The 22,719-nt window shown below is 45.9% G+C and overlaps 1 protein-coding gene across 9 annotated transcripts in view; it reads left to right on the top strand.

Moving 5' to 3' along the window:
• Nucleotides 1–22,719, top strand: part of cul2 (cullin 2) — a 100,347-nt gene that overhangs the window by 33,888 nt on the left and 43,740 nt on the right. For 4 of the 9 annotated variants that reach the window (XM_038798295.1, XM_038798291.1, XM_038798299.1 and 1 more), the window contains 4 exons: nucleotides 9,693–9,789; nucleotides 11,372–11,482; nucleotides 11,585–11,759; nucleotides 18,535–18,662. In XM_038798295.1, the coding sequence (XP_038654223.1) occupies nucleotides 9,693–9,789; nucleotides 11,372–11,482; nucleotides 11,585–11,759; nucleotides 18,535–18,662 (511 nt within the window). The remainder of the gene's footprint in view (nucleotides 1–9,692; nucleotides 9,790–11,371; nucleotides 11,483–11,584; nucleotides 11,760–18,534; nucleotides 18,663–22,719) is intronic. The other 5 variants (XM_038798297.1, XM_038798294.1, XM_038798296.1 and 2 more) reach the window with 3 other exon arrangements.

Raw genomic sequence — 22,719 nt, 5'->3', positions numbered from 1 at the left:
GCTGTGAAGCTCGATTCCTGGCTTGGTTCACTGTCTGTGTGGAGTCTGCACGTTCTCCCCGTGTCTGTGTGGGTTTGCTCCGATTTCCTCCCACGGTACAAAGATGTGCAGGTCAGGTGGATTGGCCATTCTAAATTGCCCTTAGTCTCCAAAAAAAAGGTGGGGTGGGGTTTCTGGGATAGGGTGGAGGTGTGGGCTTGGGTAGGGTGCTCTTTCCAAGGGCCGGTGCAGACTCGATGGGCTGAATGGTTTCCTTCTGCACTGTAAATTCGATGATTTTGTGAAAATGCTCAATGCTCAGCAAGTCTGGCAGAATTTGTGGAGAAACGAGTTAATATTTCAGACCCGTAACCAGGTTTAGACTAAATGAGCAGCTGAAAAGGAGATCGAGTTGGGAGTAAATGTATGGAGCTTGTTGGTGTTAAGTTGGAGAAAATTATGCCTGATCCACACCTTGACATGCAGTTCAACAGCAGTCATCGAGTCAAGGGCAGTACCAGAGCTGTGGAATGTTTCGTTGTATTTGTGTGTAAACGGCAAGGGGGATAGCTTCATATCCTTGTTGCTACTGCGCTGAGCCATGAGTAGCAAACAAGACAGGAGATTTGTCATGTTGGGACAACTAATGATGGAGCCAAGAGGGCATGTCATGAAGTCAAACATGAAGAGGAAGTGAAGAGAGAAGCAATAATGAACCATTTAAAGGAAAGTATTTGTGATGTCAGGGATGATCTTGAAGGAAAGGTAATTGCAGATGAGGGTTGAAAGCATAATGGTGGGTTTCAAACGGAGATTAGACTGATAATGCCTGAACAGAGAAGATTATGCGATCTGGGCCGTGGCTGATGCAAAGGAAGGCTGGATACCATGTTGAAGCTAAATGGCCTTGACCGTACACACATTACTTTCTACACACGGATAATGTATGCACTTGGAGGTGGATGCTCATCACTGAGGAGGGGAATCTAGATTATCCTTGTTCACCAGGAGGAACAAAAAATTAGGAGCAGAAGTGGGCAATTCAGGAGGAAAAAATTGGTTTGGCCAAAGTGGGTGAAAGAGCAGTATTGTTCATTCCTGCTTTGGGCTATCTCGTAGACATCTAAACTCCTCAGTCTATTTACACCCTTCACAACTTGAGGAAAGCAGTTCAGTGAGTCAGAATGTCCTTTGTTTACTGAAGTGAAAACAATATGAGCTGGAGAGACGATCTGTGATTCACCCAGAAACTGAAATTCTATAAATGGGAACATTTTGGGAAAATACTTTTTGTAGTAACCGTGAAGTAACCTATCAAAAATAAAGAGGATGCTATATAAATGTAAATACTTCTGACATGTCATTTTGAAACGCCCTGAATCACTTCACGTACAATATTAAAGAGCTGAACTCCAGAGGTGAAGTGAGAGTAACTGCCCTTGACATCAAGCCAGCATTTGACCCAGTGTGACATCAAGGAGCCTGAACAAAACTGGAGTCAATGAGAATCAGGGAAAATTCTACACTAGTTTGAGCCATATCTAGCACAAAGGAACATGGTTGCGGCTGTTGGAAGGCATCTCAGTTCCAAATATCACTGCAAGAGTTCCTCCAGTTAGTGTCTTAGACCCAACTATCTTCAGCTACTTCATCAATGACCTCCCTCCGTGTACGTGTGTGTGTGTACATTTGGGTGCTGGAGACACATGGAGCAACAGTTGCGGGTATGGATCTGGTGTCGGTGTTGTTACATGCTCCTCCCGGACAGTTTCCGCTGCCATTGCCGTCGCGCATTCACCGCCGCTTCGGCCGTTCGTCCCGTCTTTCGCCCATATTTTCCTTGCTCTCTGTTATTGTATTTGCCAAGTTTATTGTCATTTCCCGTGCTCTCCATCCGGCTATCATTCCCTTCCCTCCCCCCTCCCCGGCTCTGGTTCTCCTCGATTCTTCCTTGTCTTCTCCCTCTTTCCTCCCCCCCCCCCCCCCCCCCCCCCCCCCCCCCCTCCCCTTCTCCTGTGGTTTGCTTTTCTTTTCTCTGCGGTTTAGCTATTCCACCACCACCACAGTCTATCCCTCCCTCATGCCTTGGCTACTTTCCCCAGATTCTTGGCTACCTGGCTATTCTTCTGCTTTTTCTGGCGAATTTGATTTTCTCCATTTGGAGAGATTCTGAGAGATTCGACAGCCAGTCTGCAGCTTTGGGTGGTGCTGCTGACCGCCAGCCGAACAGGATTCTATGGCGGACGATCAGGGAGGCAAAGGCAAGGCCGTCCGGCCTCCTCCCCAGGAATAGACCTCGCTGGTCTGATACCCCGAAGACTGCCACTTTTGGGCATGTCTCCACCCTCATCCCCACCACTTTGGACATTGCCTCAAAGAAGGCTGTCCAGTACCCCGCAAGTCTGGCGCAAGACCAGAACATGTGGGCGTGGTTGGCCGAGCCTCCTTGGCACCATTCACGCCTATCCTCCACCTCCGGGAAGAACCTACTCATTCGGATTCTTGTTAAGTGGGCTCTATGTATCACTTTTAGTTGCGTCAGGTTGAGACTTGTGGAGGTGGAGTTGACCCTATGCTGTGCTTTGCTCCAGAGTCCCCACCCTATTTCAATCCCCCAGATCTTCCTCCCATTTCTTTCTTGTTGCGTCCAGTACGGTGTCAGCCGTTCATACATGTCGCTACAGTTCCCTTTATCGAGGATGCTTGCACCCAGTAACTCTTCCAGTAATGTCTGTCGAGGCGGTTGTGGGTACGTCCTTGTCTCCTTTCATAGGAAGCTTTTGAGTTGCAGGTACCTCAGCTCGTTCCCCCTGGCTAGCTGGAATTTCTCCGTCAGTTTGTCCAGTGTAGCGACCCTGCCATCCATATACAGGTCCCTAACTGTCAGTGGCCTTCCATCCTGTCCTCACTTTATGAAGGTGGGGGTCAGTCAGTGCTGGTGTGAACCTATGGTTGTTGCAGATGGGAGTTTTGTCCGACATTTTGGTCAGGCCAAATTGCTGCCATAGTTGGTTCCAGGACTAGAGGGTGGCTATCACCACCGGGCTGCTGGAGTGTTTTTTGGGTGGGGATGGGAGTGCCGCCGTGGCGATGGCCCGGAGGGAGGTCCCCTTGCAGGAGGCCTCTTCCACGCGTACCCACTCAGCTTCTGGCTCCTTGATCCATCCCCTTATTCACTTGGCTGACGCCGCCCAGTGGTAGAATTGTAGGTTTGGGAGGGCTAGCGATGATTCTGTCCATGCTGCTTTGTAGGTCCGAAATCTAGAGGATCAGGTCATCAGAGTGAGACTTTGTGCTCTCTGCTGCCCCTTCGGATCCCCCTCCAGCTTTTTGCTGTTCTGAGAGCAATTGCTAATGGCTCGATCGCAAGAGCGAACAGCAATCGGGACAGTGGGCATCCTTGTCTGGTGCCCCTGTGCAGCTGTAAGTATCGGGAGTTGGTGTTGTTGGTCTGTACGCTCGCCATGGGAACGTCGTGTAGGAGCTTTACCCAGGAGGTGAACCCTGTTCCAAGCCCGAACCGCTCCAGTACCTCTACGAGGTACTTCCATTCGATCCTGTTGAAGGCCTTTTCTGCGTCAAGAGAGATGATCACCTCTGGTATTCTCTCCCCGGAAGGGGTCATTATCACGCTCAGCGGGCGCCTGATGCTCAAGGTTAGCTGTCTACCTTTGACAAAGCCCGTCTGGTCCTCTGCAACCACCTCTGGTACGCAGTCTTTCTAGCTTTTTGGCTAGGATTTTGGCCAGTATTTTGGCATCTGCATTCAGCAGTAAGATGGGTCTGTATGACCCACATTCTGTTGGGTCTTTATCTTTCTTAGGTATCAGTGAGATTGAGGCCTGTGCTAGTGTACTTGGCAGTGTGCCCCTAGCTAGCGAGTCTGTGAACAACTCCCGCAGGTGCAGGGCCAGTGCTGTCGCAAATGTTTTGTAGAAGTCCGCCGGGAACCCGTCTGGTCAAAGAACAAAGAAAAGCACAGGAACAGGCCCTTCGGCCTTTCAAGCCCGTGCCGACCATGCTGCCCGTCTAAACTAAAATCTTCTACACTTTCTCGGTCCGTATCCCTCTATTCCCATCCTATTCATGTATTTGTCCAGATGCTCCTTAAATGTCACTCGTCCCTACTTCCACCACTTCCTTTGGCAACACTACCCACTACCCTCTGTGTAAAAATAATTGCCTCGTACATCTCCTCTAAACCGTGCCCCTCGCACCTTAAACCTATGCCCCAGAGTAATTGACCCCTCTGCCCTGGGGAAAAGCGTCTTGAGTATCCACTCTGTTTATGCCCCTCATAATTTTATAGACTTCTACCAGGACGCCCCTCAACCTCCATCGTTCCTGTGAGAACAAACCGAGTTTGTTCAACCGCTCCTCATAGCTAATGCCCTCCATACCAGGCAACATCCTGGTAAATCTCTTCTGCACCCTCTCTAAAGCCTCCACATCCTTCTGGTAGTGTGGCGATCAGAATTGAACACTATACTCCAAGTGTGGCCTAACTAAGGTTCTATACAGCTGCAACATGACTTGCCAAGGGGGCTGGTTTAGCACACTGGGCTAAATCGCTAGCTTTTAAAGCAGATCAAGGCAGGCCAGCAGCACGGTTCAATTCCCGTACCAGCTTCCCGAACAGGCGCCGGAATGTGGCGACTAGGGACTTTTCACAGTAACTTCATTGAAGCCTACTCGTGACAATAAGTGATTTTCATTTCATTGTACTCAATGCTCCGGCCAATGAAGGCAAGCATGCCGTATGCCTTCTTGACTACCTTCTCCACCTGTGTTGCCCCTTTCAGTGACCTGTGGACCTGTACACCCAGATCTCTGACTTTCAATACTCTTGAAGGTTCTACCATTCACTCTATATTCCCTACCTGCATTAGACCTTCCAAAATGCATTACCTTCCATTTGTCCGGATTAAACTCCATCTGCCATCTCTCCGCCCAAGTCTCCAAACAACCTAAATCCTGGTGTACCCTCTGACTTTCCTCATCACTATCCGCAATTCCACCAACCTTTGTGTCGTCCACAAACGTACTAATCAGACCAGTTGCATTTTCCTCCAAACCATTTATATATACTACGAACAGCAAAGGTCCCAGCACTGATCCCTGCAGAACACCATTAGTCACAGCCCTCCAATTAGAAAAGCACCCATCCATTGCTACTCTCTGCCTTCTATGACCTAGCCAGTTCTGTATTCACCTTGCCAGCTCACCCCTGATCCCGTGTGACTTCACCTTTTGTACCAGTCTACCATGAGGGACCTTGTCAAAGGCCTTACTGAAGTCCATGTAAACAACATCCACTGTCCTTCCTGCATTAATCATCATTGTGACCTCTTTGAAAAACTCTATCAAGTTAGTGGGACACGACCTCCCCTTCACAAAACCCCACTCACTAATACGTCCATTTGCTTCCAAATGGGAGTAGATCCTGTCTCGAAGAATTCTCTCCAGTAATTTCCCTACCACTGACGTAAGGCTCACTGGCCTGTAGTTCCCTGGATTATCCTTCTTAAACAAAGAAATAACATTGGCTATTCTCCAGTCCTCCAGGACATCACCTGAAGGCAGTGAGGATCCAAAGATTTCTGTCAAGGTCCTGACCCCTTCCCCGCCTGCATGGAGCTAATGCTGTCCATGATCTCTCTCTCTCAGTGCTAGTGGTGCTTCCAGGCCCCGTTTTCTGCACTCCCCCACGACTGGTATGTCCAGTCCATCAAGGAACCGTTTCATCCCGGACTCCCCTGTTGGGGGCTCTGAGGTGTACAGCTCTTGGTAGAAGGCCTTGAAGGTTTTGTTCTTTTCTCGTTCTGTTTCTAATATGCCTCTGGTATCCCTGATTTGTGCAATTTCTCTGGTGGCTGCCTGCTTTCTCAGCTGGTGTGCCAATAGGCAGCTGGCTTTGTCTCCGTGTTTGTATAGGGCCCCCGTGCCTGGCGGAGTTGGTGCACTGCTTTCCTGGTGGAGAACAGATCGAAGTTCCTTTTTAGCTCTTTCCTCTCTGCCAGGAACTCTACAGTCGGGGCCTCGCAGTATTTACGGTCTACCTCCAGTATGGAGTCAACCAGCTGCTGCCTTGCCACCTTTTCCTCCCTATCTTTGCGCTTAAAAAGCAATAATTTCCCCTCTTCCTACAGTATTTAGCACTTTCCAGAACGTGGAGGGTGAGACCTCCCCGTTCTGGTTGTTCTCCGTGTTTTCTGCTATGGCCTGCAATATCTTTTCGTTGAAGGCCTTGTCAGCTAGTAGAGCAATGTCCAACCTCCATGTGGGGTGTTGGGGCCCTGCCCGTCTCCAGCCTCAGGTCCGTGGAGTGTGGTCGGATATTACAATTGCGGAGTATTCCACTTTGTCTGGCCCTGGAAGCACTGTTTTCCCCACCACAAAGAAGTCAATTCTGGTGTATACGTTGTGTACTGGGGAGAAAAAGGAGAACTCTTCCCCATGGTAGGTGAACCTCCAACCCCCCATGATTAGTCGGTGCGTCACTATGTCAGGGATTTCTGCCATGGTCGTTTCGATGAAGCTCGTGTCGGCCCAGTTGGGTGCATACACATTAACTAGTACTACCGGTGCCTCATCCAGGGCCCTGCTGACCATGGCATACCGTCCCCTGGGTCCGTAACTGTTTTTTTCGCCCTAAACATTGTCTCCTTGCTGGTCAGTATTGCCACCCCCCTGGCTCTCGTTCCGTAGCAGGAATGGTAGGTCTGCCCCATCCAGCCCATTGTTACCTGCAGTCGCACTCTCTCAGGTGTGTCTCGTGGAGGAAGACTATGTCGGCTTTCATGTTTCTTAGGTGGGTGAGGACTCTGGATCTTTTCACTGGGCCGTTGAGTCCCGTTACATTCCAGGTGACTGGCCTGATGGGGGGGGCTTCTGTCCCCTCGCTCCTGTGGGATTAACCATACCTAGCTGGTGGACGCGCCCCTGCACTCCAGGGTTTCCCTTTGTTAGGGAGCACCTGACTTGGCCGCCCACTTTGCGTCCGCCACACGGGTAGTCCCCTGCACTCTAGGATCTCCCTGCTACACCCAGAGGCCTTACTAGGTGGTTGCTTGCAGCGTTTCCTTGTTCCGAGCCCTTGGTTGTGGCACTTTGTAGCCTAATTGTTGTTGTCTTTCTAGCCTTGTTTGTCTCTCCTTCACTGTGTCCTCTGCCCGCCGCCGGCCCCACTTTCCCCCCCATCCCCCCATCCCCCTCTTTCCCCGCCTTACCCCCCCCCCCACCTTTTCCCCCTCTCCCGTATACCCCTCTTTTGTTCCTCTTTCCCCTGTTCCTATCCCCCATTGCTCTCCCGCCTCTGTTGAGTGGTCCTCCCGATTGGGGGCGCGCTGCGGCCCTGCTTTGTTGCATGCCTCTGGCGCTAGCTTTCCTGCCAGTGCATTGGCCCCCCTCTTGGGAGTTACTGTCTCGCTTCTCCCTCACCTGACCTTTACAGTTTTCTGCCTGCTCTTCCCCCATCCTACCCTGCGCTCCTCTCGCTTGCTCTCCCTTCTCTGCTATTCTCGTTCCCTTGTGCTGGGCCCTGGCCTCCCACCTGAAGCGGTCCCTCGGGTAGTGGTTTGCTGTTTGTTTAGGGTGCGCTCACTGTGGGTGGCGGGGTTGGGGGGGGTGGTGGAGTGTTGCCCCTTCTACGCTTGCTGTTGGTTTTCCAGCCTGTGTTCCTCGACCAACCTGTTTGCTTCGGCGGGGGCCGAAGTACTCTCGGAGAAGTACTCTCTGACTTGGCATGTGACCCAGAGTTTCGCTGGGTACAGCATACCAAAACGCACGTTGCTCTTGTGAAGAGGTGCTTTCGCTCTATTGAATTTGGCTCGTCTCCTGGCTAGGTCTGCCCCAATATCCTCGTAGACTCTAATGAAATGTCCTTCCCATTTGCAGGTTCTGTTTTGCCTGGCCCAACGCAGGATTGTTTCCCTGTCTTGGTACCGGTGCAGTTTAGCTATTATTGCCCTTGATTGATTCCCTGCCTTGGGCTTCGGGCGCAGCGACGGGTGTGCTCTGTCCATTTCTGGTGGGTTGGGGAAAGCTTTCCTCCCCACTAAGATGCCCAGGATCTCGGCCACGGATGCTGTGGAGTTTCTGCCCTTGAACCCCTCTGGCGGCCCACTATCCTTACATTCTGCCTTCTCGAGCAGTTTTCCTGATCGTCCACTCTGCCCTTCAGGCTCCCCTGCTTGTGACCAGTCTCGTCACCTCCTTCTCCAGTGCCGTGATCCGGTCGCTCTTGTCAGTGGCGGCCTTTTCCAGCTCCTTAATGGTTGCCTCTTGGGCTTCCAGTTTCTTCTCTGCTCTGCCCAGAGCGAGCTGTACCTCCGCCAAGGCCTTGGTCACTGCTGCCTTCACAGCGGCCTCCATGTCTGCTCTCGCCTCTGCCTTGTTTTCCTGCTGATGTTCCCTTAGCGCCTCGGCAAAGGCCGGTTTGCGTGCTTCGACGCAAGTTTTTCTCCCCCCCCGGGGACCGGGTCGCGACTGCGTTTCTCCCCTCCGGAGCTCCGTTGCCCGTGACCGCTCTCAGCTCTGGGCCTCCCACACGTTTTTAAAGCTCCGATTCCTCAGACGCTTTTAAATCTCTGGCTTTTCCCGCACTTTTGGAACTCCGGTTCCTCAGCCGCTACTGAGTCTCCGGCTCCTCCCGCAATTTAAAAAAATTATTTTTTCCCCTCATTCCGGGCCTCCGCTTACCCCCATCCTCCCATCATAAGGTTGGAAGTGGGGATGTTAGCTGATGATTGCCCCTTAATTGGGGGGAAAAAATGAATTGGGTATTCTAAATTTATTCTTAAAAATAAATAAATGTTACAGAGTACAATAAAATTCAACAATTTTCATACAGCATGTTCCACTCTAGAGATACCTTGATACAATTACAGCACTCTTGATTTTTACAGTATACATTCCATTTCAAGCATACAACCTGAGAGCAAAACATTTCAAATTGAACATTACAGGAAGTGCAGTCAAATTCAGCTTTTCTCCATAGAGGATCATCCAGTCGGAGATGTCCCATTACAATTTCAGTACTCTTTAATATGTACAGTATACTTTCTGTGTCAAGCATGCAACCCAAGAAGCTCTGCATCTTTTCCATCTCCTTGGTTTGCTGTGAATGAAAGGCCTTATATACCAAGTTTGCTTAAGTGCAGGAGTGCAGCACTCAATTTTCTCACTCCAAAGTGAGTAATACCAAGCTAATACCATCTAACTACTTCACGACCATTTTACGATTAAGGTTGTTTTCACTGTTGAAGACTAACTTGAATACGGCATGGTGGCACAGTGGTTAGCACTGTTGCCTCCCAGCACCAGGGACCCGGGTTCAATTCCGACCTTGGGTAACTGTCTTGAGTGGAGTTTGCGCATTCTCTACCAGTCTGTGTAGGCTTCCTTCGGGTGCTCTGGTTTCCTCCCACAGTCCAAAGATGTGCAGATTAAGTTGGTCGACTATCCCTTAATGTCCAAAAAGGTTAATTGGGGTCACGGATTTAGGGTGGAGCTGTGGGTCCAGGTAGGGTGCTCCTTCGAAGGGTCGGCGCAGACTTGATGGGCTGAATGGCCTCCTACATTGTTGGGATTCTATGCCAGGTGTGCCTTTAGCAAATGGGTTCTCAAAATGAAGTATGCAAATTGAAACTAAATGGGTTTTAAAGCAACTTGATTTATTTTTCAAGATTTCTTTCATTTTTTTTGCAATGTAGTGATCGCTGTGGAGAGAACCCAAATCAAAAAGTAATCCATGGGGTTATCAACTCCTTTGTTCATGTTGAACAGTACAAGAAAAAGTTCCCCCTTAAGGTGAGAAAATTCTGGAAATTTTATGTTGACCAGCGTACATGTGATTTTTATGTTGCTGCTGAAACTGAAAGTTTGTGAGGTTGTTCACAGCAGTTTGAGACAAAGTGTTGGTGAGAGAATCATTGGTGCAGATGCTCGGTGCAGACCTGAATCTTGCAGATTTCCAAGCCAGCTATTTCAAATTTTCAGTGCATGCACCATGATTCTGAAGCAGACATGTGCTTGTGTTTACATTTAATTTACATTTTTATGCCTCTTTTTCTGTTTATCTAAATTCTTAAAGACAGATGTGGTTTTCTTTATTATGCCCTTTGCCCCTCTCCTACCTACAAGAGAGTCACAAATAAAACACCAATACACTGGGTGTGCCTACACTGAATGGACTGCAGTGACTCAATAAGTTTGCTGACCACCACCTATTCAAGGGCAATTGGGGATGGGCAATAAAATGTTGACCAAGCCAGCGATGCCCACATCCTGTGAAAGAATTTTTAATAAGAAATTCAAAAGAAACATCTTTACCCTGAGATTGTTTAGAATGTGGACCTTGGTACTATCGGAAATGATTAGGCAAATAGCACGGATACATTAAAAAGAAAACTTAAGTGTACCCAATTAATTTTTTCCAATGAAGGGGCAGTTTTAGCGTGGCCAATCAACCTCGCCTGCACATCTTTGGGTTGTGGGGGAGAAACTCACGCAAACACAGGGAGAATGTGCAAACTCCACACAGACAGTGACCCAGAGCCGGGATCGAACCTGGGACCTCGGCGTCGTGAGACAGCAATGCTAACCACTGCGCCACCATGCTGCTCCTGCATGGATACATTTATGGGGAAGCTAGGTAAACACATGAAGGAGAAGGAGAGAAAGGGTTATGATTATAGGAATCCTTCCATTCTTCCTAATAGCTGTTCTTTGTAAAATTGTTCACGTATGGCTAAAATGAACACTTGTAATGCAATCTAAAAACAAGCAACATGTGTTCAAACTGGATTCACTTTTTTTCTACATTCTCTTGCTTTTATTTCCACTTAAGTTCTATTTTTTTCTCATAAATTTTGTTCAGTGCTAACAATACAATTTAAACATTTGACTTGTAATTCTTTCCAAGTTTTCTGTTCATGTTTCCTTGCTGATTACCAAATAAAGATCCAAGATGAATCCAATTTGTAGATTCATTGATTCCTAGAGTTCTTAAGAATTATATATGACCAGGTCAATTTTTGCTGTAGTTTGCATTAGGTCAAGACCTCCTACCACTCACCAAATTGGCAGCTCTCCAGCGCTTGTGTAATGAGCAAGATTCCTCTTCTTATCAGTCACTGACTCGAATATATTCAGCTATTTAACTTCCAGAAATATGTAATGTACCTGGTTATTCACTGTAATTGGAGAGAGTTTAAACTTGGTTCTCTCTATGTATCTGTGTCTAATTTAAAACAAAGTCAAAAGTGGGTGAGAAAAAATTGTAAAATTAAAGTTAGGATTTATGGCTTTATTCAGCTTCAACCTTAATCCTTGTTATTTTGATGTATTGTAGCCACCCTTCCTTCCTTAGCAATTGTTCTTCCAATTTCAGTTTTATCAGGATCTCTTTGAAGGTTCATTTCTAACGGAAACAGGAGAGTATTACAAGCAAGAAGCTTCAAATTTACTTCAAGAGTCAAACTGCTCACAGTATATGGAAAAGGTATGTAGTAAAGTTGTACTTGTATTAAACAGCTTTCAATGATGGTCATTTGGATCTTCAACTCAAAAGATGAGAATGTTCAGTGCACTCTTGTTGCTGTAGGTTTTAGCAAGATTAAAAGATGAAGAAGTTCGATGTCGGAAATACTTGCATCCTAGCTCATATGCCAAAGTGATTCATGAATGCCAGCAACGAATGGTAGCAGACCACCTACAATTTCTTCATGGGGAATGCCAGAATATCATTAAACAGGAGAGGAGAGAAGGTGAGAAATATGGTCAGTTCCTCGTCCATTTATGTATAAAACTTGTCGGTCAGATAATTTGTTGTTGATCTGTAGAAAATTGGAAAGGAGAAGGAATATGCATTGACTAACTACTACCTGATACCCAACCCTACTTTCCAGTCTAAGACACTTGAACAAATTGCACCTTATTAAAGGGATAGTGCGGGGGGGGGGGGGGGGGGGGGGGGGGGTTATACGTGGCGGAACGGAGTGTGTCAATAAGGGGAATACTGGAGCTGCTTCGGGTATTTGGGTCTTTCTCGGGGTACAAATTTAATCTAGACAAGAGTGAATATTTTGTGGTGTCTCGACAGGGGTGGGGGTTCTGCCATTCCGTAGGGCAGGGACTCACTTTAGATACCTGGAGGTGCAGGTTGCTCAGGATTGGGAAGGGCACTGTAGGTACAACATTTCTAGTTCAGTGGGGAGGGTGAGTACTCCTTCATATGGGGAAGGAAGGTGGCCAAAATTAGAACGGTGCTACTACAGAGAGGAAGGCAGGCTTTGGGTTTGGTCTTCCGAACCTGATGTATTATTACTGGGCGGCGAATGTGAAGAAGGTACGGAGCTGGGTCAGAGGGGTTGACTCCCAGTGGGTCAGAATGGAGGAGAGTTTGTGTAGGGGGTCGGGATTAAAGGTGCTAGCAACAGCGCCGCTCCCGACAGCCCCGGGGAAATACTCGGGGAGTCCGGTAGTAATAGCTTTGTTGAGAATTTGGAGGCAGTTTCGCCAGCGCTTCGGCTTGGGGGCAGGGTCAAGGGAAATGCCGATTCGGGGGAACCATAGATTTGAGCCAGGGAAGTGGGATGGAAATTTTCAGAGCTGGGAGGAGAAAGGAATTAGGATATTAAAAGATTTGTTTCTTGGGGGTCGGTCTGCAGGATTGAAGGAGCTGGGAGCGAAGTATGGGCTCGAGCATGGGGAAATATTTAGGCACATGCAGGTTTGAGACTTTACCAGAAAGGAGATACAGACCTACCCAGTAGAGCCGGCTTCCACATTGCTGGAGGAGGTGCTGACGACAGGGGGACTGGAGAAGGGGACAGTGTCAGAGGTCTACGGGGCTACCTTGGAAGAGGAGAAGGCACCGCTGGAAGGGATCAAGGCCAAGCGGGAGGAAGAGTCGGTGGAGGGTATGGAGGAGGGGTTCTGGTGTGAGGTACTCCGGAGGGTGAACGCCTCCACCTCGTGTGCGAGGCTGGGGCAGATACAGCCGAAGGTGGTATATAGAGCGCACCTCACAAGGGCGAGGGTGAGCCAGCTCTTTCAAGGGGCAGACGAAGTGTGTGAACGTTGCGGGGGAAACCCCACAAACCACGTTCATATGTTTTGGTCCTGTCCAAAGCTGGAGGATTACTGGTAGGAAGTTTTTCAGGTGATCTCTAAAGTGGTGCACATGAAACTGGATCCGGGCCCTCAGGAGGCCATATTCGAGGTGTTGGACCAGCCGGGGTTGGAAATGGGTGCGGAGGCAGATGTTGTAGCCTTCGCCTCGTTGATCGCCCGAAGACGGTTCCTGTTGGGATGGAGATCAACCTCTCCACCCTGTGCCCTGGCGTGGCGGGGGGACCTGTTGGAATTCTTGACTCTTGAGAAGGTCAAATTTGAATTGAGGGGAAGGATGGAGGGGTTCTACAATTCATGGGTGTTATTCATTGTGCACTTTTGAGAATTGAATTACGTTGAACGTTAGGGGGGCAGAGTTGGGGGAGGGGGACTGTATGTGTTAATGGTGTCTATGGGTGATTCCTGATTCCTTTTTGTTATTTCTTTATGTTAACATGTGGGCTAATGTTTTGGGTTTGGTGGGAGGATGGGATTGTTGTTATTGACATTGCATTCTTTACTGATTATTGTTTATTGTTGAGTGTAAATTTGGGAGAAAATGTGAAAAAGGAAGAGAATAAAAAATTATTTTTAATAATTGCACCTTATTCTCTGACCTCCCGTCTTCAAAGACACTTAAACAAATTGCACTTTATTCTCTGTCCTACTCAGTTACTGTGATAGTACTGTGTATTATTCCTCCAGATTAGATACAGTCAGTTATTTCATTTGCACATCCCAATAAACTGCTTTCACTTGATTTCACTCCAATTTATTCCATTCTCCAGCAATGACTTCTCGTCAGATCCCAAGCAGTGGCATTTAAAGTGTACCATGTTCTAACCTGTTCTCCTCTCCTAATTACATTCATACTCAGATTCCTCCACAAGCTGGGGGGCATGGTGTCAGTTTTCATATATATGCTGACTACATCAAGCCATAACTTTCCATCACCACCCTTCATCAAACAACTGCCTCTGTATTTCTGTCTATTGGGGATGACCAGAAAATATTTACCTTGTTGCAATGCTGACATCTCATGAGCGGATGGGGGTGGGGGGGAGAAAATCTGATATCAAGCTGTAGGTGAGTCAAAAATTTCTCCAGATGTACATTGTGAAAATTTAATGCGCGTTATTCTGCTGGCACCAAATAAATCATAGTTTTGCCCCTGTGTTATTGCTCTACCCAATGGCTTGCCCAAGCAGAACCAGGAGGTGCTATACACCTGCGCATGAATCTATACATCCTGTCTATCATCACAACACTTATTTTTATCTCCACATTGTTTCTGTCTTATCTCATCCTCAACATTGTTAGAACCCTAATCCATGCTCGAGTTACCGCCCATGCTCAATTCTTAACCAGTGTGTTCCTCATGGAGCTCGCAAGCTCTTAAAAATACAAATGCGAAGACTTCAAAATTCTGCTGCCCTAATTTAGTCCTGCAGCAGGCTGCACTCATCCATACTCCCTGTCTTTGTGGCTTCCTATCTTCCAGTTCACTGAATTTAACATTTCTGCCTGGACCTCGGTCCATCTCTGTAATTTGCTCTGGCCCAAAGTCCCAGCTCGCACCGTGTGTTTCTCAGCGTGCCTTTCTTTATTGAAATGCAGCTGGTTGTTTCTGTTGTAATAATCTTTATTGTCACAAGTAGGCTTCCATGAAGAAAGGTTGAGTAGGTTAGGATTGTTTTCGTTGGAAAGACGGAGGTTGAGGGGGGACCTGATTGAGGTCTACAAAATTATGAGAGTTATGGACAGGGTGGATAGCAACAAACTTTTTCCAAGAGTGGGGGTGTCAATTACAAGGGGTCACAATTTCAAGGTGAGAGGGGGAAAGTTTAAGGGAAAGTATTTTACGCAGAGAGTGGTGGGTGCCTGGAACGCTTTGCCAGCTGAGGTGAAATGAAATGAAAATGAAAAGAAAATAGCTTATTGTCATGAGTAGGCTTCAGTGAAGTTACTGTGAAAAGCCCCTCGTCGCCACATTCCAGTGCCTGTCCGGGGAGGCTGGTCTGGGAATCGAACCATGCTGCTGGCCTGCTTGGTCTGCTTTAAAAACCAGTGATTTAGCCCAGTGAGCTAACCCAGCCCCTTGCAGGCTTGATAGCATCATTTAAGATGCATCTAGACAGATATATGAACGGGCTGGGAATAGAGGGAAGTAGATCCTTGGAAAACAGGCGACAGGTTTAGATAAAGGATCTGGATCGGCGCAGGCTGGGAGGGCCGAAGGGCCTGTTCCTCTGCTGTAAATTTTCTTTGTTCTTTTAACACTGCAATGAAGTTACTGTGAAAAGCCCCTAGTCACCATATTCTGGCGCCTGTTCTGGTACACGGAGAGAGAATTCAGAATGTCCAAATCACCTAACAGCACCTCTTTCGGGACATGTGGGAAGAAACCAGAGCATCCGGAGGAAACTCACGCAGACACAGGGAAAACGTGCAGACTCCGCACAGTGACCCAAGCCAGGAATCGAACCTGGGACCCTGGTGCTGGGAAGCAACAGTGCTAACCACTTGCTGTAACATGGGCAATGGTGTGCAGACAACTGCAAAAGACCACTCCTCGCAGATGTGCAATTCAAGCCATCTGACCATCTTTAGCTCTGGATCAAATTTTTTTTATTGCTCATTTAGGGAGTTGAGAATATGGAAAATAGGTGCATGAAGAAGTAGCCACTGGTTTTAAGTTTGGTGCATTGAAGGACAGGTGGCGACGGGAGGGAGGTGGCAAGCGGATAGAACTGGGGAGGGAATGCGTCAAGGAGGGGTAAGACCGAGTGGAGGAGCAGGTAGGTTTGGGGCGGGACGCAGCGAGCAGGTAGGGCCGAAGAGGGAGCCAGTTAAATTAAAGAGCGAGTCCGTAAGAGGATTTTCACAGTCAACCTCCCCAGATCTCGGGTGCAGTTTTCCCCCTTCAATATTCATTTAATTCGCAGCAACTCTGGCTTTCTGACTTTGCAACTCCTGAAAGCTTATCTCTTCAAATTTGGAGACTTTACCTCTTCTTGATTATGTTTATTGATGTGAGGAAATGACTGAGCTATTTTCCTCGCGTTTCGTGCAGTTTTCAGTGAAGGAAACTCTCAGTAAGCTGAAAAAGTAAATGAGTTTTCCACATTTTCTGTCAATTTAAAAAGGCATGCCTTCCTAGCTCTTTCTATTTTGAACTTGTCAGATTGAATAGAAGATCCTTGCCTAGAGCAATCCCTACCAATTCAACTTCTGCCAAATGACTGAAAGAAAGATGCAACAGAAAAACATGCTTCTCTCGTGTATTATGCTGTAGTGATTATGATACTGAACTTGGAACCTAGAGTTCTTGAGTTCAAATACCTCCATGGTAAATCTGAAATTGAACGCAGTAAATCTGTCCATTTGTGGACTAGCATGTTACCATGTCAAAGGCTGGATGGAGGTGGTCTTCTTGCTCCTCCTTTCACACTCTGGTAACTTTATAAAATATGTATAAGCTTCTGTTTCTTCTGGTGTCACAAATCTGCACATTACCTTGATATTGGTGCACATAACAAAATTCCGCTCATGGATGGAAAAGATTCGAAAGAACATTGCTCCAGGCTTTAAGATTATTAGTCCACTAACATAACTACTATGCCACCAGCCAAACATTATTGCATTTAATGAGAGAAATTATACAATCCTAGGTACATGCAAATGGTTTATTCCAAAAGGTGCCAGAATAGCGCAGGTAGTGTGGAGTGCAGTTATTGAAGGAATTTACTCCCTAAAACCTCTCCTCCAACCTCTCCTTCAAAACACTCTTTAAAACCAACATTGATCACCAACATTTTGGTCACCTGGCCTGGAGGCAAAATTAGTTTGATAATGCTCCTGTGAAGCCCTTTGGGTCCTGTTACTTTGCTAAATATGCCATATACATGCAGGTTGTTGTGCAACAAATAAGGTAATAAAAGTTGAATGTCATCTTTTTAATGCTTTACACTCCACAGTTGACACTTTAAATAAATACAGCTGCATGTAAAATAACTGCTAGGATGCAAGGATCTAATGAATCAATGAACAATACAGGCTTGAATTTTGCTGAGTTGCCATTACTGGCAAGACTTGTTCATAGAATAGAATCCCAAAACTAGTATTTCCTTGAACTGATGAAACATAATTTGTTTCAGGCTTAAGTGTAAATGACTAAGTCAAAATGTAAAAGTACTGTCTAGAGGAAGCTGCAATTTTATAATGCCGTTGTAACCTAGTTGAACCTTGTGTTAAAGCAGGTTGGTCTTGCAAAATGGTTGGATGACCTCATATAGCCTATGTTTGAACTTGTCAAATTGAAACGAAAGATCTTGTCTTGAACAATCTCTACCAATTCAACTTCCGTCAAATGGCTAAAATACAAGATACAATATAAAAACAAATGCCCCTCTCAAGTACAGTGATGTCGTGACTATTTGAGCAATCTCAATTTGTGTGTTTAGTTCATCAGTGTTGTCCCCGCAGTAAAATGGCCTGTCAGCACTAATCTCTTTAAGATTATGCGTGAAGAATGGCCACTTGACGGCCCGTTGAAAAACTGTCAGTTATCTTTGAAGTTCTACATTGTGAGTCACATTTGCTCTAAAAAATCAGCACTGACCTGCCCCTTGGGTACATTGATTTCTGTTACTAAATCCATTCATATGGCATTATGTTTCGGGTATCTGTCAGGATCAGATTTCCTCCAAACACTGATGAATATTTTCTACCTTAACTTTTATCTAGTTACTGATAGATATGCTTTTTACCAAATGGTGTACAAAATCCATTAAAAGGTTTCTTTTTTTCAAACTCTGAGTCATGGTTAGCACGGCTGGCATTTATTACCCATCTCTAATTGTCTTGGAAATATGTTTGTGCAACCCCAAGTGGAACTCTCGAGCACTTCAAAGGGCAATCAGCCACAGGTCTGATTGGGTACGGTTGGCAAGTTATCTTCCTTAATCAACTATTTCTGTTTTTATCCAAAGAGAAAATGCTGGAAAATCTCAGCAGGTCTGGCAGCATCTGTAGGGAGAGAAAAGATGTCAACGGTCATCCGGACTCGAAACATTAGCTCTTTCCTCTCCCTCCAGATGCTGCCAGACCTACTGAGATTTTCCAGCATCCACAGTAATTTGTTTTTATTTCTGTTTTCACGATGATCTGACTGTTTCATGGTCATTTTATTGCTTTTTTACTGATTCCATTTTTAATTGTAGGTTTTTAAATATGAATTCAAATTCTCAAACTGCCCCTGAAAGGATTTGAGATCTTGTTTTTTTAAATTATGAGTCCTAGCCTCTGGATTACCAATAAGGTAACATTTACAGCAGACTGGTATATTTCATTACTCTTATTGAAAGGTTGTTGAACAAGTATATGACAATAAAGATGTGCAATTTCCCCTTTTCTCCCTCTGTCCTTTTCACCCTTTAGCAGACATGGCAAATATATATACGTTGCTTCGTGCTGTCTCAAATGGTTTACCTCACATGATTCAGGAGCTTCAGAATCACATACATGATGAGGGCCTTAGATCCATCAGTAACCTCTCTCAGGAAAACGTGAGTCCTCCTTTTAAAGATTTCCTTGCTCTGAATTGTGAAGATGAATTGTGTGGACTATCTGTTAGTTGTTAAGAGACATTTCTATTCCTTGCAAATATTGTCCAATTTTCAGTCTTGAGAAATAAGAATCCGCAGAAGGTGGTGTGAAAGCACAATCTTTGCTTGGGATTTCTGTAGTCATAGAAAAAGAAAGATTTGCATTTATATTGCACCTTTTATTTGTCATTCCAAAGTACTTTACATCCAGTGAAGTACTTTTAAAGTGTGTCACTGTTCACACAACAAACTCCCACAAACAGATAATTTTTTTGCCATGTTGATTGAGGGATAAATATTGGCCAGGTCACAAGTGAAATTGTATTTCTTTCCCTTGGGGTATTTCCCTTTTTTAGTATTTATGAGAAAACAATGTATGCAACAATGTCCAATTGCCAAGTTCACTCCCTCTGTGCTATTGATATCCATTTGATTTATCAGTCAATATTGACCAAAATGGAGCAGGTTTTACTTTCTCTTTTACAAATTCAGGGTTTTGAGCAGGCAGTGATGTAATAGGAGAGGGGCTTTAGACTATCAGAGTAACATCAAACAAATCCGTTCAAGATTCATCCCAGAACCTAAACAACTACTCGAAACCAAGACTGGAGGGTGATTTTAAGGTAGCATCCTTCAAATTAAATTTTAAACCATCTCTCAGGATTTTTTCAAGGAGAAATGGACAGTCACTCCAATTTCCAAACAGACAATCCATCCCTGAACCAACACCACCAGAAGGAGTTAACTGGCTATGCATCTCTCTTGCTGTTTGTGACATTTTGATGTGTGCAAAGTGACTGCCTTATTTACCTGGAAAAAAATCACAATATTTGACTATCTCTCGAGAGTAATTTGTTGGGTATGAAGCGCTTGAGTTGTCCTGAGGATATGTGAGGCACCATATATAAACATGTTAAAAACAGGCTGCTTGAGGTGATGTACCCCAATCTCTTGTTTGTTTGCAGCAGCTTTCTTCATTCTTTGCATCCTTGAGCGGACCGGGTGCGGTCTGAGGAAAGTCTTTCCCGACCATCTTCTGCTCGGCGAAGACTGCCTACTTCCCCTCCGAGCATCTGCTAATATACTTTATTTCTTGGAGCTGGTTGTTCACCCACTGTCAATCACTTGTTCTAGTTCATCTGGCCAGTGACCAAATGGCTTGTACCTAAAGTGTTCTCTCCCTTTTGTCTGTCACTTTAGTTGTGATCACCTTTTAGTTTATCTCATGCCTGGTGTCATTTGTTAACATTTGCCAGACATTTGCATAGATAAGAGGGTACAAGACTTCATCCTGTCAGTTTAAGAATGTCAGCATGGAGGCCTGTACAGGAGACCGTGGTATGATGCCCTTCAGAGCAGCATTCTTCTTGGCCACCATCTTTGATTTTACCTCAGTCCCGATGGGTGAAGAGAAACGGTCTTCTCCCAGATGGCTTTGTGCTGTCACTGCTAATTCTATGAGAATTCTGTAATCTGAAAAGTATCACTACTAATAATGGATTCTAACATTTTCCCAATTTTGGATGTTGGGCTAACTGGTCTATAGTTTCATTTCTGTCTCACTCCTTTTTTGAATATGGGCATTACAAGCTGAGACCATTCCAGAATCTAGGGAATTTTGCAAGATTACAAAAAATGTAACCACTTCTTTTCAGATCAAAGAATGTGGTCCATCAGGCCCAGGGGACTTGTCAGACTTCAGTTTCATTGGTTAGAACTAGGGAAGAGTTTCTGTATTGAGAGTTTGAGGATCTAGGCACTGAATTGAAAAGCAGAACAGCAAAGCTTATAATCTCTGAAGCCACGTGCAAATTGGATACGGTACATAAAATTACAGAGATGAATACGTGGCTCAAAGACTGGTATGGGAAAAGTGGGTTCCGGTTTGTGTAGTACTGACACCAGTACTGGGGAAAGTGGAGGCAATACCGTTGGGAGAGTCTACACTTGAACCGTGCTGGGACCAGTGTTCTTGCGAATTTCGTAACCAGGGAAGTAGAGAGGGCTTTAAATTAAATAGTGGGGGCAAGGGATCAAGTGTAGAAAGATGTGGCATATCTAAGAGTAAAGACGAGGGGCCAGCACGGTGACAGTGTTTAGCACTGTTGTCTTGCGGCGCCAAGGTCCCAGGTCTGATCCCGGCTCTGGGTCACTGTCCGTGTGGAGTTTGCACATTCTACCTGTGTTTGCATGGGTTTCGCCCCCACAAATCTAAAGATGTGCAGGGTAGGTGAGTTGGCTAAATTGCCCCTTAATTGGAAAAAAATAATTGGGTACTCTAAATTTATATTAAAAAAGAGTAAAGACGAGGGAAGAGAGGGATATAGAAATATGTCGAATTAGGGTCCGAGAATGGAAGGAAGGGACAGAGCAACAAGAAAACGAAAAATCCGCAGATAATCAAGACTAGATGTTACAAAGATAGAAAGAAGACTATTGAAAGGCCCTACATTTAAATGTGCGGAGCATTCATAACAAAGTAAGCAAATTGGCACATATTGAAGTAAATAAATCATAGAAATTACAGTGCAGAGGGCAGCATGGTGGCACAGTGGTTAGCACAGCTGCCTCATGGCGCCGAGGTCCCAGGTTCGATCCCAGCTCTGGGTCACTGTCCATGTGCAGTTTGCACATTTTCCCGTTTTTGCGTGGGTTTTGCTCCACAACTCAAAGATGTGCAGAGTAGGTGGATTGGTCACGCTAAATTGCCCCTTAATTGGAAAAAATTAATTGGGTATTCTAAATTTAAAACAAAAAGAAATTACAGTGCAGAAGGCCATTCGGCCCATCGAGTCTACACCAGCCCAGAAAGAGTACCCTACCTAAGCCCACAGCTCAACCCTATCCCCGCAAACCAACAACCCCACCTAACCTTTGGACACTACAGGGCAATTTAGCGTGACCAATCCACATAACCTGCACATCTTTGGACTGTGGGAGGAAACCGGAGCACCCGGAGGAAACCCACACAGACGTGGGGAGACCGTGCAGGCTTCACACAGACAGTGACCCAAGCCAGGAATCGAACCCAGGTCTCTGGAGCGGTGAAGCAACAGTGCTAACCACTGTGCTAATGTGCCGGTATGATCTGATGGCCATTACGGAGACCTGGCTGCAGGGTGATGAGGATTGGGTCTTGAATATTCAGTGTATATGACATTCTAGAAGAATAAGACTTGGGTAAGGTGGAGGGGTAGCACTGTTGATCAAGGATGGAATTGGTGCAGTAGTTAAAGATAAACTTGATTCAGAAGATCAGGATGTGGAATTGGTTTGAGATTGAGGTCACATGATCGGTCATATTATACAGAACAGAGAATGACTAAAAAGCTAATCGGGAGAATTAAATTGGGAAGTGAGGAATCGTAGGGGAAATAAATCACTAGAGTGAGTGGTTTACAAGCCCCCTAACGGGAACCACAATGTAGGGCAAAGTATACAAGAAGAAATATTGGGTGCTTACGACAAAGGAATGGCAGTAATCATGGGTGATTTTAATCTACATATAAACTGGAAAAATCAGATGGGCAGTGGTACCCTGGTTGAGGATTCATAGGATCTTTTTGCTAGAGTTTCTTAGAACACATTCTGGAACCAACCAGGGAGCAGATTATTTTACTTAGTACTGGGTAATGTGATGTGATTAATTAATTACTTCAGTGTAAAAGCATCCTAGGTAGCAGCAAACATAATATGACTGAATTTTACATTAAGTTTGAACGGGTGAAGAGTGGGTCTAAGACTAGTATTTTAAATTTAAATCAGGGCAACTATGTGGGCATGAAAGATGAGCTGGATACAGAGCTAGGAGATAAAGAACAATACAGCACAAGAACAGGCCCTTCGGCCCACCAAGCCTGTACCGGCCATGATGCCGCCCTTGGCCAAAATCCTCAGCACTTCCTAGTGCCGTATCCCTCTCTACCCATCCTATCCATGTATTTGTTGAGATGCCTTTTGAACGTGGTTAATGTATCTGTTTCCACAACCTGTCCTGGCAACGTGTTCCAGGCACTCG

This window comes from Scyliorhinus canicula, chromosome 5 (assembly GCF_902713615.1).
Source record: "Scyliorhinus canicula chromosome 5, sScyCan1.1, whole genome shotgun sequence".
Taxonomy (NCBI): domain Eukaryota; kingdom Metazoa; phylum Chordata; class Chondrichthyes; order Carcharhiniformes; family Scyliorhinidae; genus Scyliorhinus; species Scyliorhinus canicula.
This window is presented reverse-complemented; position numbering and strand designations above follow the sequence as displayed.